Here is a 15,041-nt window from a genome sequence, read left to right as displayed (position 1 = left end):
CAGAATTACACACACACACACACACACACACACACACACACACACACACACACACACACCCTCTCTCTCACGTAATCAAGCAAACACAACTCGCACACACACAACCACAGCCTCTGCAGTTGGAGGCTGTGGTCATGTAAATGCTTACATGTTTGACAGTTTTTTCTTGTTCCTATCTGCGACTCGGCCTCTCCACTACATGGTGAGTAGCCATATATCTGTTTCATAATATTGTCTAAATTTTTTCACTGTCATCCTGAAGGTTATAATATGTTATGAAGGGAAAAAGAGAGAGAGAGAGAGAGAGAGAGAGAGAGAGAGAGAGAGAGAGAGAAAAGGGGGGGCGGGGGCAGAAAATAAAGTTGGAATGATATAAAACACGCAAGTGTCACATTTGCCTACAAGTATTTGGGTTTAGCCATTAGAAAATTACCATTCTGAGGTCTTGTTTGTCTATGATGAATCATTACTTTGGGTGGAGCTGAAAGGGGCAAACCCTCTGTTATACTAACCAGACCGGTATTCAAATTGCCCACCACCAATTTGAATCATTAGATTTGCACTGCCCCACTAATAAGCACCAACGAACTCTTCAAGAATTGCAATATTTATCCACAGTAGAGTCTCTGTAGTCCTACACATACGGGACTGGGATATGTCGGATTAGGGCCTACAGAAACTGCTGGATTTTCAATGAAAAGTGCAGGTCGTCTTTTTTTTTTTTTTTTTTAAATATTATGACATTTAATTGACTCACAAAACAAAACAAAAATACTCTGTAGAACTCAGATCATATGTTAACAATACTTTATGCGCATATTACAGCAACAAACACATTAACTGAAAAGCAAAAACAATTTAATTTTTTCTGCTTCAATCATTTTTATGTTCATCAATTGGCTTTGCCCATGATATGAAATCATCAATCTTCGTATGTTTTTTTGAGAACAAAGAGATTTTTAAAGCTTTCTCTTGCAGCTTCCTTAAAACTAAAACATCAGCTGCTTCTACATCATTTTCCTCAGCCCACGTGACCTGTGTGTTAAATGCACTCACAGCATCACTATGTCGCACGATCTGTACTGGCAAAATTTCTGATTGTTCTTCACTGTCATATGTAGTTAACATGTCTTGGACAATCTCATTATGACTTTCATCAGCTGCCAATTTTCATCTTCATTTCCAAATAACTGGTCATTTACATGGCTAACAGGCAGTGTTCCAGAATCATTTGAACAGTGTTCTGAGTGAAGCCGTGGGTTTTACGATGACACGATAAAAGCATTCAACAAAATTTATTAATTTATTACATGAGCTTACAGTGGATGACGTCAAGTTGTACATCAATTACTTAAGAATGGATTAGCATACATTTCTGTATGTGCTCAATGAAGTGTATCCTCATATCACAAAGCATAATATTCACTTAAGAACTGCTACATCTGCAGAAGACAGGCTCACTGTAACACTCCGATTCCGTGCTACAGGAGAGGGTTAGGTTAGGTTAGGTCAGGTCAGGTCTCCAATCTTCGTAATCTATTTTTGTATTCAGCGTGCCTCGCGTAGTAAAGCACCTCATCAGCTTCATACATCTCTATTAATTTTGTAGTTGTCGGCACACACCAATTGTATTTACCGGCAATGTTTATAAAAACACTACAGACGACAGAATGCAGCGATGCTAGCGCTACATGTGGTAACAAGTCACATTGCAGTGAACAGAAGACAAGCGACTTCTTTCATCAAATCTACAGCGAGGCCCTAGATTTGATCAAATATTGGACGACATTTGACAAAGATATCTGACAAAGAAATTTGATAGTGTAATACCGGCCTTAGGAAGTCTATAAAAGTATTTGTATAAGAATGGAACTTCATATATAAGTGAAATGTGGACAAGAGGCGAACAGAATGTTTTAAAATGTACAGAAACACCCTAAAGATTAGATAAGCAGATTGGATAACTACTGAGAAGATACTGAATCTAATAGGCGAAGGTGGGGGTGGAGAAGTAATTTAGGGTGAACTTGACTAAAAGGAGGTATCAGTTGATAGGAAACATCCTGAGGTATCAAAGAATTGTCAATTTGAGAATGGAGGCAAATGTGTTGGAGGGGTGAAAACTGTAGAGGAAGAGTTAGGCTTGAATTCAGTAAGCAGTACAAGGCAATGTACAGTGCAGTTTATGGATCCTCTAAACGTGCATAATGTCAACAATGGTGCTCTTCCTTTAAAATATTGTTTGATCATTAATGATGGCAAGAGCTAACGTGGTCATAGTTTCCAGAATGAGATTTTCACTCTGCAGCGGAGTGTGCACTGATATAGTTCTTGGAATTCTACTGATTCAGGACGAAAGAGCTGACAGCAATGAAAAAGTTCATGGGACGTATGTTAACATTTGATCAACTATTTTATAATATTATCAGTGTTCCTCCAAAGACTGCTTCAAATGTTGTCACAGGCATCTCAGTTATAAAGTGGTGGAACCTGATAAAATGAATTTTCTATTATAACTTCTTCTGTGATATTATCACAGGGGCGCAGAAAGGAAATATTCCAATCTCAGGAATCCAGAATTTTAAGGGTGAAAAGTAAACTGTGTTTTGGATTATTGGGCCATCATCTAGTAACAACTGACTAGTTTCTGAGATTGTCAGTTGCACCTCTTCTAACCAAAATACCCAACAGCAACTTTCAAATTGTCTTAGATAGAAATTAATTTTTAACAGATACAGCCCAATGATTTAAGTACATTTTTGGAGAATCTGAAAGACTTAAATATGCCACATTATTCTTCACATTCTTAGCTAGCAACATAATTTATGTAACATATAATTTAGATTTTCTTTCACAAATACCAAAATGTAGATAAGACTAATGGTTATATAAATTAAACTACCTGCTCTGGGGCGATGGCCTGTGCAGCTCTTGTGTGCTTTAATGTACATAAATGTTTTAAAAGACTTAAACAATGAGCATGAAGGCTTCGGTTACAGTAGAGGCAAAATGCTCGATTAGGCTCCCCTGGCACACTCTTCAGCCAACCTAAATGGCAGAATTAACTTCTGACAGTAAATGAGATTAGACTGACAGTTGTCTATTTATAAAAAGGTATACAAATACAAGTATTTGAAAAAAAAACCTAGTTATGAAATTCACAAGAAGTGGCTGAAATAAAAACAGCTTAAATAGGAGGCAAGAGTATAATTACATAGTACTTCTGGTAACAAAAATGATCACTCAACAATGATTAGCAAAACTAATTGAGATCAAGGCAGCAACAGAGAAAAACAACATGATCCTAAAAAACTACGAAGAGAATGAAAGAACTAGTTCTAAATTATTTACTGTATTGAGGAGACAAGAAGGGACAAAGCATAATTTTTATCTCCAAATTAGCACTGTATCAAAATGAATTGCTGTTGTTGCCAAAAAAAAAAAAACATTTACACGAGTATAAAGCTTGCATAAGTAACCTCAATAAAAACACACACAAAGTACACAATATACTGATATACTCTGATAAGTCAAAACATTATGACCACTGCCCACCATGAAACTGAATGCCGCCTGGTGGCATTGCAGGAATGTGAAGCAATAACAAAAGTACATAAGAGAAGCAACCACAGATGGGGGACTACCCTAGTGAAGGTATGGGCTGCAAATGGGGAAATCGATTGAGGTAAGCGACTTTGACAAAGGGCAGATTGTTATCACACAGAACCTGTGAATGAGTATCTCGAAAACAGCAAAACTGGGTGAATGTTCACATGCTACTGTTGTGAACATCTAAGAGGAAGGAGGATACCGAAACTAACACTAGGAACTAAATCGTAGGACGTCCACAATTCTTCACAGAACATAGGGTTTGGAGCTTGTCTGCTCTGTAAAGAATGATAGATGGTGATATGTGGCACCTCAGCTGAAAGAGCTGAATGCTGGTGCAGGCACAAGAGATTTGGAGCACACCGTTCATCTTACATTGTTAAACATGGAGCTCCGCAGCAGACCACCCCTACAAGAGACACTGAAATGCAGTGGAACCTTGCTTAACGAGTGCCTCCCATAATGGACAAATCACATAATGAGTAAAAACAAACCATAAAAAAATGACTCACTGAATGAGGACTTTTGCATAACGAGTAAATACTGCAATCTGGGTTCAGCACTTATTTTGCTTCCATCTTGGTGAAGCTTCTGATCACACATTTTGCTACAGTTGTGTTCATGCCATGTTTTTTTTGTATGCAAATTTTGATAACCTCCGTAGAAATGTCCACAAAGATAAATCTGCAAGAAGACAACCATACGAGAAAGAAAATGAACTTAGAAATAAAACGTAAAATCACTGAAAAACATGAATGTAGTTTGAGCATTGCTGATTTAACATGCATATACAATCAGTCTACATCAATTATTTGCACAAGAACAAGGACAAGATTAAGGAGGCAGATGCTTCAAATGGAGTGACAAGATTATCTAAACAACAGTTTCATGTTCTGGACGATGTTGAAAGGTTGCTTCTTATATGGATAAATGAAAAGCAATTGCAAAGTGAACCTATTAACGAGAAGTTCATTTGTGAGAAGGCGAGAATGATTTTTGCCGACCTCATTAGAAGATGCCAGGATCATCAGCAGCCAAAGAAGGGTTTAAGGGAAGTCGTGGGTGGCTCGAGAAGTTTAAGAGAAGAACCGGTATCAACATCATTGTGAGGCAAAGTGAAGCAGCCAGCTGTGGCCCAAAGGCAGCAGAGAACTTCATCAGCAACTTCAAGATGCTCGTAGATTCTCAGGGTTGTCTGACAAAACAGATTTTTTAATTGTGACAAGACATGTTTATTCTAAAAAAAACGCCGAAGCTTACGTTTATAATCGCAGCGGAGACTGCATTGCCGGGTCGCAAGCCAATGAAAGGCTATCTGGAATTGCTATTCTGTGACAATGCAAGTGGTGATTTGAAAATTAAACCACTACTTTTATAACATTCAGAAACTCCACGAGTCTTCAAGAAGTGTAAAGTCCAGAAGAGCAAATTAAATGTGATGTGGAGATTCAACAACAAGGCTTGGGTGACACATGATCTTTTTTGTGACTGGATCAATGAAGTGTTTGGTGAAAAAATATTTCTTGAGATGAATCTGCCACTCCATGTCTTCCTTGTTGAGGACAATGATGCTCCTTCCCATTCTTCAGGCCTACAAGACCACCTCCTTGAAGAATTTCAATTCATCAAGATACTATTTCTGCCTCCCAACACCACTCCCTTACGCCAGCCGATGGACTAGCAGATTACTTCTAAATTTTAACCCTTTTGGAATGGAGAGCGTTTCCCCAAAACGGAGCACTTTGGCAGTGCTGTGCGGGTTCCATATCCCTTAGGTTTCTTTCGTCGCTTATAAAATCTACAGTTTTTGACTTATCAGTGTATTTTGTATTAAATGAAGCTTAAAGGATGCTCTTTATTGGCATACTATTTTCATTATTCCATACCATGGACTTTTGACTTGGCAGTGGTGTTAAAATAGAAGGAGAGGGGGGGGGGGGAAATTGAAAAATTTAATTTTTTTTTTACTTTTTTTAAATTGAGAGATGATGCATTGAATTAGACATATTAAAAGTAGTTGTATTTTATTCTTTAAAGTTTTAGCTTTAAAATAACATATAAAATACAATTTTATCTCTTATGGGACGTCCATGGGAAGCAAAATAAAATGGTAAATTTTGTACAGTTCTATTTTGCAAAATATTTAGTGAAATCAGTTAATTACCTTGACTGGTAAACCTTTTCGGTTTGCCATTATTGTCCCGGTTAGATGAGTTTTTTCTTTCTTCAATTCCTCCACCAATCCTGTTTCAGAATCGGCCAGGATGCAGACTCGTAGGCCCCACTTCGTTGGTTTCTGAGTATTACAGTGCTTGAACGCAATTCTTCCCTTGAAACCGACAGCAGACTCATCCACTGCAATTTTTTCTCCTGGAGAAAAGTGCTCTCGACACTTGCTGTCAATGAAATCGGCAACATTCTTCACTTTTTTGGCTCGAGTAGCTAATTTTGATGAGCCCCGAGGAGCCGGAGGACAAATGTGAAAGGCCAGTAAAGTTGCAAAAATCGGTCATGGAGAAATACTTCTCCAAAAAAGTCCTGCTTTGTTGTCCAAGCAGTAGAAAAGTAGGCTTTTATGTCACTTTGTTCATTTATCACCATGCTGAGAATGGGACCCAAAAAAGCTTTTATTTCTATCAAAGTCACATCATGCCAACCTTTCCACTGCGAGCGGGGTTTCAAGGGGCTCATTTTTTCAATCTTATTGCGGGCGTATCAGTTTGTCTCGGCTACAATGTCATTCAAAAGTTCGTCAGAAAAATATAGTTGGAAAAAAGTCTAGGAAACTCCGACAATTTGTCACTGCTTCAGAAATTTTTTCCCTTTGTGGCACAAAAATCGATGTCATTAGGAAGCTCCCCTTTTCCTGTAATATCTGTCCATACACCACTGCCCCGAGGAGCACCACTATTCGCGCCACCGCCGTCATTCAAATCACCACCATCCTCTTCATTTTCTTCAAGGACATTATCTTCCTCATTGTCTTCTTCATTTCCCTCTTGATCCTCTTCGTAATTTTCCTCTTAACCATCTTTTTGGTCATCAGTACTACTTCCTGACCACTCACTCTCACCACCATCATCGTCTACATTCCAATCTTCATTCCTGTCTTTCAGCAAACTCTCAATGTCCTTATTAGATAAACGAGCCATAATTATGTAGCCACTAACACCAAAATCACCACTTAATTTAGAAGACAATAAGTCACTGATGCGCAAACATAAACATGACTGCAGGTGTCACGCATGCTCCCTAGCAACAGCGTGACCAATTAGTAGATCGCTGAGGGGAAGACTGTGGGGAGAGGGGTTGAGCACGTGCCAGTCACCCGCACTCTGCGTGTAGTTCACATTTTTCCCAACAGAATGCGCCCCGTCCCATGTCGCTACTCCTCCAAGCCAGTCCCTAGATAAGGCGCTGGGTGTGTGACATGACAATCGGGCCACGTATACGGGCCTCGCATCCCATAGCGACTGCTGCATCGGGCCACGTATATGGGCCTTTCATCCCAAAAGGGTTAAGAAACTCTACACTGAAGCACTCTTATGCACTGCTTTTAATTGACTGAGGCTACCAATTTCATTCTCAGAGAGTTTTGGACATATCACTTCAACGTCGTTGCTGGCGTCAAGACGATCGAAAAGGCGTGCGAAAGGGTTACCAACAGAACTCTAACTTCTGCTTGGAAGACGCTTTGGCCGCAGTGCATTGTCGAATGGAGAACAATCACGGAGTATGAACCACAGAGGTCAATATTTGGGCTGCTCTTGTTTCTGTTATATTCTGTTATATGCAAATGTAAGTGATGTCTCTTATAATGAAGTCCAATGGATGTGCTTCCAACACATGAAAATGCAAATAAATTATTTGTGGAAATTAATAATTGATACCCTTTGAACTCTGATTAAAAACAATACTTGCAATCCTGTGCTGGCTAAGACCTGACCACACAATTACAAATAATGCATGGTGGTAACGGCATGTAAATGATTAGAGCAGCAATTCTCTTTGACAGATAGAACAGCTACCAGAGTGCATTAGTGTTGTGCAAGTATAGTGCTGTTACCAAGTCTGATAGGGTATACAAAAGGCTTCAACAGGGTCAGATGTTGAGTGATCACTGCACAGAAATGGAGATGCTGTGTACTTGTGCGAGACAGTGTTATCAATGCCTGACAAGAGTTTGAAAGGGGCCTCATTGTGATTGGAGGGTTGAATGTAATATCCAAGTTTGTGGGACATTCAGATGTGACAGTGGCCCGTGAGTGCATGGGAATGTGAGAGTAGGCATACTTATTGTCAAAGTTGGCATCACAGTGTGAGGGACTGTGGTGTATGACTCCAAGTGACAGCTTGTGACGAATCATCTTAACTGTCTAAGCACTGCTACTTTTACATTTTTGATAAATCAGATTTTGAAGATGTAAATGTCAAATATTTAACTCACGTCCCTAATTTCATTTAGTAATATGTGTAAAGTCCGCAGGTCGTGGTCTCGCAGTAGCATTCTCACTTCCTCAGCACAAGGTCCCAGGTTCGATTCCCAGCAGGGCAGGGATTTTCACCTGACCCGAGATGATTGGGTTTTGTTGTGTTGTCTTCATCATCATCATCATCATCATCATTCATATCCATTACGGTCGGAGGAAGGCAATGGCAAACCACCTCAATAAGTACGGCGGTGTGGGTCTCCCGCATTGTTCCCCTACGCTCTGCCAAAAGGCATGGGACTTCCAATATGTTTTACACATCATATTCTGATGTAACTCATTATTGAGCAAGGAAGTGCTTGTTCCACTGTAGTGAGCTGTAAGTATAATAAGTGGCAACCACTACTCTAAAAACTCTTATACACATTTTTGAAACAGCTGGAGTATTGATATAGCCTCACAGTCTGCCTTACGAAATTTGCTGTCAACGAGAGGGAGAGAGAGAGAGAGAGAGAGAGAGAGAGAGAGAGAGAGAGAGTGAGTGAACATAGTTTAGTAGAAATCATAGTAAATAGAAAAATATGTAAACAATCAGCAACTTGCAACGCAATTCACTGAGAGAGTGTCTTATAATTGTAAAACTGATTCATTCCACAACATGAGGAGAGTTCGCACTAATGATCCATGGAACATTCAAATAACTGAAAACTAATGACTCGGTGTTGTTCTTCATCTGGATTTCTGTTTGCTTTACTCAAAACTCACAATTACTTTTATTTTACCCTATAAACTGATGACCCTTCATTTCTGCTTTATGTACTCTGATCACAATGATAGTTTCAGAGTGAGGTAAATGGTGAATTTTACAAAATTCAAGCTAACATCTCAAAGTAATCTCCTTTAAGTTCCATGCAAAAGAGCTTCCCCATGAGCCATTTGGTGAACAATCCAAAATATAATAGGCGGTTCAGAAACACTTAAATGACAAACACAGTTCTGAGGGACTTGAAAATGACACCAACATACGCTTTTCGCCATCATGAGCAGAAAAAGAATCACGAGTTCAGGCTTGATTGCAAAATAGATGCAGAACTTTCTGGTTTTAGGACCCAATAAGAAAAATATAGCAATAATGAGTTCTTCACAAAGAAGACTATAGTCTGTAATGAAACTTATTGGTAAATTAACTCTGTGCCTTGGGCTAGGATTAGCACCCAGCTCGATCTGTAATGTCTATAGTAGGGAAAGAATGTGGTGCAATATCTGGTCTTGAGCACAATTCTAATCCCTCAGGAAGTTTCAGAGATGACTATGTCCTGGCTTTAGAGGGCCAGGCATCTTGTGTTGGTGAAAGAAGATCCCACGCGGGCCCACTACTGGTCACATGTGGATTCTTTTGAAAGGCTTACAAAGATGTAGTCCATGACATCAATATGTGATTACATCCTATGACACTGTGTCCACTTTCAGTAAATAAACTGTACAATGCTAGTTGCTGCACTCACCTCTGACAAGATTGTACATGGAAAATCTGGATTCATCACCAGGAACTCAGTGAAGTGTAATATACATTCTAAGTTACTGAAAATTAGTCGGTTAAGCATGTTTTTACAGAACTGCAAAAACTGTGTCTATTGATCCTAAGTGCAGAAAAATAAGATGATGGACATTATATCGGTTCATGCTATTCATTGTTTATATCTATTCAGTCACTCTCCAAATACAAATGGACTGTCATCTGTGGCAGCTATTGCTGCACACAGACGCTAACTTCATATTGAAGAGGGTGCAACTCTACAACAAAGTGCAAGGAGCTGACCATCAGAAAGTTCTTTCATGTACTCTTAATTTTGACCATTGTCATGAGGAACCAAATTAGTAATTTAACTCAATTTCCACAATTAAAACTTACACATAACGGCTAACAACAATATAAAAAGAACAGACTGCTACTCACCACATAGAGGAGACAGACAGTGACAATGTAAGAGACTGCTAAAATATTTAAGTTTTCGCAGACAGAGTCGTCCTTCTGAATTAGAAAATTCACACACATCCACACAAGCAAAGTGCACCTTACATAAGTAGCAAACTACTGGGATGGGTGGTGGGGTTGAGGAGGGATGCGAAGGGGCAGGAATAGCAGGGATAGCTCTGTGCGCTGCAGAAACAAAGCACAGCCTCCCCCCCCCCCCCCCCCCCCAAATTAATCTGAATTATTTATGAGGCTGTTATATTTTGCAGCAGATTGTAACTTCTGGAAGGAATAAAGACTAAATATGGAATGTTTCTTATAAATTACTTTATTTTTTTATTACCGTAGATGAACTTGAGGACAATATTATCGAAAGCTAAGAGGAAGTTAATGAAGATGAGTTGGGAGCTATGATACTGCAAGAAGAATTTGACAGAAGACTAGAAGACTTAGACAAAACAAGACCCCTGGAGCAGACGACATTCCTTTGGAATTATTAAGATTCTGAGGAGAGCCAATCATGACAAAACTATTCAACCAGGTGGGCAAGATAGGTGAGATAGGCAAAATACCCTCTGAATTGTAGAAGACTGCAATAATTCCAGTTGCTACACAGTTACACCTTCAGATGGTTTGCATTAAACTTATCTCGCCAGGTAATGAGAAATATACATGCTTTCAAGAAACATAAACACCACATGTTATGAGGAAAGTGTGTAAACCGTCTGAAGATGAATCCTAACGATTCGAAACCGGTAACAATACCCATTGAATAAAGGAACTGAAAGTAAATTTGTGGCTTGTTGCTGTCCCAATATCATCAACATTAGTCTTCAAATAACAGCCACGGTCTCCAACCATATCATCATATGACAAAACTGCATTAAACTTACCTCGCCAGGTAATGAGAAATACACATGCTTTCAAGAAACGTAAACACCACATGTTATAAGGAAAGCGTGTAAACCGCCTGAAGATGAATCATAATGATTCTAAACCGGTAACGGTACCATTTGAATAGAGGAACTGAAAGCAAATTTGTGGCTGGTTGCTGTCCCAATATCATCAACATTGGTCTTCAAATAACAGCCACAGTCTCCAACCATGTCATCATATGTCAAAATTGCATTAAACTTACCTCGCCAGGTAATGAGAAATATACATGCTTTCAAGAAACGTAAACACCACGTTATGAGGAAAGCGTGTAAACTGTCTGAAGATGAATCCTAACGATTTGAAACCGGCAACAATACCCATTGAATAAAGGAACTGAAAGGAAATTTGTGGCTCGTTGCTGTCCCAATATCATCAACATTAGTCTTCAAATAACAGCCACGATCTCCAATCATGTCATCATATGACAAAATTGCATTTACATTAATTACTTACGGAAAAATAGGAAAATTGGTAAAGGCTGATTTCAGGGAGGAACACACTGAATTCTGAAGAACTGTACTAACACACAAGGAGAAACTAACCTAATGACTTACCTTAGAAGATAGACTGAAGAAAGGTAAGCCTAAATCTACAGAATTTGCTGATTTAGAGAAGACTTTTGACAGCTTTGACAGGAAAAAACTCTCTGAAATAATTACGGTAGCAGGGATAATATACAGAGAAAAGAAGATTGCCTACAATGGGCACAGAAACCAGACTGCAGTTACAAACTTTGAGAGACATGATGGGGGGGGGGGGGGGGAGGGGGGGGGCAATCATTGAGAAGATAATGAGACACGGTTGTAGCCTATCCCCAATGTTACTCAATCTGCACAATGAGCAATAAATAAAGGAAACAATGGAGAAATTTGGAAAAGGGACTGAAGTTAAGGGAGAACAAATAAAAACTTTTGAGGTTTGCTGATGACATTGAAGACACAGCAAAGAATTTGGAAGAGCAGCTGATCAGATTGTATGGTGTTTTGTACAAGACCAACATCAACAAAAGTAAAACAAGAATAACAGAACATAGTCTAATCAAATCAGTTGATGCTGAGGGAATAAGACACTGAAAATAGTGCACTGCGTAGTAGATGAGTTTTGCTATTTGGGCAACAAAATAATTAATGATGGTTGAAGTAGAGAGGATATAACGTATAGACTTAGCAAGAGCAAGAAAAGTGGTTATGAAAAAGAAATATTTTAACATCTCTAGGCATCCACTAGAGGGATTACAGCTTCTTGTGAATGGGAAAGGGAAATGTATCTGCTGGAAAGATCGAGAAAAGATCCTGCAGTAGCTGCACACTACAAAAATTACTTGGTTATTACTAAGCAAAGTTATTAAAAAAAAATCATGGAACACGTGTGGTATGTCAGAAATCAGGTTCTGACACCATAATTGGCTATATGGAATGTAGTAAAACAAGACAGGACGTTGCCACTACTAAGGGTTATACATGACCAGGTACAGGTAGCAGAGATGTTTAAAAATCACAAACAGTTCAAGATAAATTCGATGAGTATATTGAACAAGCAACTTCACATAAAATTCAATCACACTGTGAAAGAAAACATTGTCCATTGTAGGCTACATCTTTATATCACTTATTTGATGTGCACACTACATCACATGTGACATGGCATACAAATTAAATGTTCAATCCACATGTGATGCCCTACATGAAACAGTCCACATACAGTATAACTTAAGGATGACAACACCATCCTTTCACTACAAGATCACATCGCATCATGTGTGAACCACAACTTCTCAACATACGGAGTCCAAGGCTAGAATATGTTAAATAGGTTAAAATAGATGGAAGATGCAGTAATTATGCAGAGGTGAAGCAACTTGCACAGGATAGTCTAGTGTGGAAAGTAGACTTCATAATTTACATCAAAGACTTCTTAGCGATGACCCCTAATAAAGGACATGTACCACCATCTTATGTTGGACTACATTACAAAGAACCTGAAGAACTCACTTCACTCCTCCTGAAGACCCAAGTTACACCATCGGTTATCTTCTGCATCTGGCAATTAAGAAGGAGAAACAAGGTACAGTAAAACGGAGGATCATTTTCGATGTGTCTTTTCATGAGATCAATGAGCACTCTCTCAACATTTCAACAGAGATAGGCTCGAATCTTCTGCTGGAAATATTTGCTGTTCTATTACAGTTCCGATTACATCCTGCAAGCATTTCTGCAACTAGTCTCACATACTGTCGACAAGTATTTGATTTCTATGGCATAATGTTTTTCAAGACAATTGTGGAAACTACCTTACTACAAAAGCAGCTTACATTTTCACTAGACTTCCATTTGGCATGACATGCAGCCTATTCTTGTTTTCAGCAACACTGAAAGAACAAGTTCCTAGCCAACACTAGTTTCACAGATGGCTTTATGTTTGGTGCAAATAACAACAATGAAGCTATTACTATGTATTATGAACTAACAGCCCTCACAAAATGACAGAACTTTCAAGTGGCGAAATGGGTCACCACTTCTGACCAGATGTAAGACAAATGGAGAGCTAAAGGGAGAGATTAATACAGAGACTAAAGTTGTTGGTGTATAGATTAGATTAGATTAATACTTGTTCCACAGATCATGAATACACTTCGTAATGATGTGGAACGTGTGTGGTTAATAAAAGGTCTCTATACAAGATATTACATTAGAAAAAATACTACATGACACTCAATATTTTTAATTTTTTTGTGGGGGTTGGGGAAATTACCCACTTACTATAACCAAAAATTCATCTAATGAGTAGAAGGAGTTGCCATTAAGAAATTCTTTTAATTTCCTTTTAAATGCTATATGGCTATCTGTTAGACTTTTGATGCTATTAGGTAAGTGACCAAAGACTTTTGTGGCAGCATAATTTACCCCCTTCTGAGCCAAAGTTAGATTTAACCTTGAGTAGTGAGGATCATCCTTTCTCCTAGTGTTGTAGCCATGTACAGTGCTATTACTTTTGAATTCGTTCGGATTGTTAATAACAAATTTCATAAGTGAATATATATACTGTGAGGCTACAGTGAAGATCTCTAGCTCTTTAAATAAGTGTCCGCAGGATGATCTCGGATGAGCTCCAGCAATTATTCCGATTACAAGCTTTTGTGCAATGAACACACTTTTACTCAATGATGAGTTACCCCAGAATATGATGCCATACGAAAGCAGAGAATGAAACTAGTCGTGGTAAGCTAATTTACTGAGATGTATATCGCCAAAATTTGCAATGACCCTCGTAGCATAAGTAGCTGAACCCAAATGTTTCAGCAGATCCTCAGTGTGTTTTTTCCAGTTCAACCCCTCCTCAATGCATACACCTAGAAATTTTGAATATTCTACCTTAGCTACCGATTTCTGATCGAAATCTATATTTATTAATGGTGTCATTCCATTTACTGTGTGGAACTGTATGTACTGTACTTTGTCAAAGTTTAATGAGAGCCCATTTGCAGAGAACCACTTAATGATTTTCTGAAAAACATCGTTTACAATTTCACCAGTTAATTCTTGTCTGTTGGGTGTGATAGCTATACTTGTATCATTGGCAAAAAGTATCAGCTTTGCGTCTTCGTGCATATACAATGGCAAGTCATTAATATATATTAAGAACAGCAGAGGACCCAAGACCGAACCTTGCGGAACCCCATTCTTGATTGTTCCCCAGTTTGAGAAATCACCAGTTTTTTGCATATTATGTGAACTGCTTATTTCAACTTTCTGCACTCTTCCAGTTAGGTATGATTTAAACCATTTGAGTGCTGTCCCATTCGTACCACAGTACTTGAGCTTATCTAGAAGTACTCCATGATTTACACAATCAAAAGCCTTTGAGAGATCACAAAAAATCCCAACAGGTGACTTCCGGTTACTCAGAGCATTTAATATTTGATTAGTGAAAGTATATATAGCATTTTCCGTTGAAAAACCTTTCTGGAAACCAAACTGACATTTTGTTAAAACTTTATTTTTACAGAGTTGTGAAGCTACTCTACAACACATTACATTTTCAAGAATTTTGGATAAGGCAGTCAAAAGAGAGATTGGGCGGTAGTTCTTGAT

General features: G+C 38.6%; 1 protein-coding gene across 2 annotated transcripts in view; it reads right to left on the bottom strand.

The window, feature by feature from the left end:
- Positions 1–15,041, bottom strand: part of LOC126480986 (uncharacterized) — a 76,752-nt gene that overhangs the window by 48,864 nt on the left and 12,847 nt on the right. The window contains exons 1-2 of one of the 2 annotated variants that reach the window (XM_050104424.1): positions 4,122–4,326; positions 2,903–3,048 (exon numbers count right to left, since the gene is read on the bottom strand). In XM_050104424.1, the coding sequence (XP_049960381.1) occupies positions 2,903–3,048; positions 4,122–4,311 (336 nt within the window). In that variant the 5' untranslated portion in view covers positions 4,312–4,326. Of the gene's footprint in view, positions 1–2,902; positions 3,049–4,121; positions 4,327–15,041 lie in introns of those variants that run through there. The other variant, XM_050104425.1, reaches the window with a different exon arrangement.

Source organism: Schistocerca serialis, chromosome 5 (genome assembly GCF_023864345.2).
Source record: "Schistocerca serialis cubense isolate TAMUIC-IGC-003099 chromosome 5, iqSchSeri2.2, whole genome shotgun sequence".
NCBI lineage: Eukaryota > Metazoa > Arthropoda > Insecta > Orthoptera > Acrididae > Schistocerca > Schistocerca serialis.
Note: the sequence above shows the minus strand (reverse complement) of the source record. Positions and strands in the feature narration are given on the sequence as shown.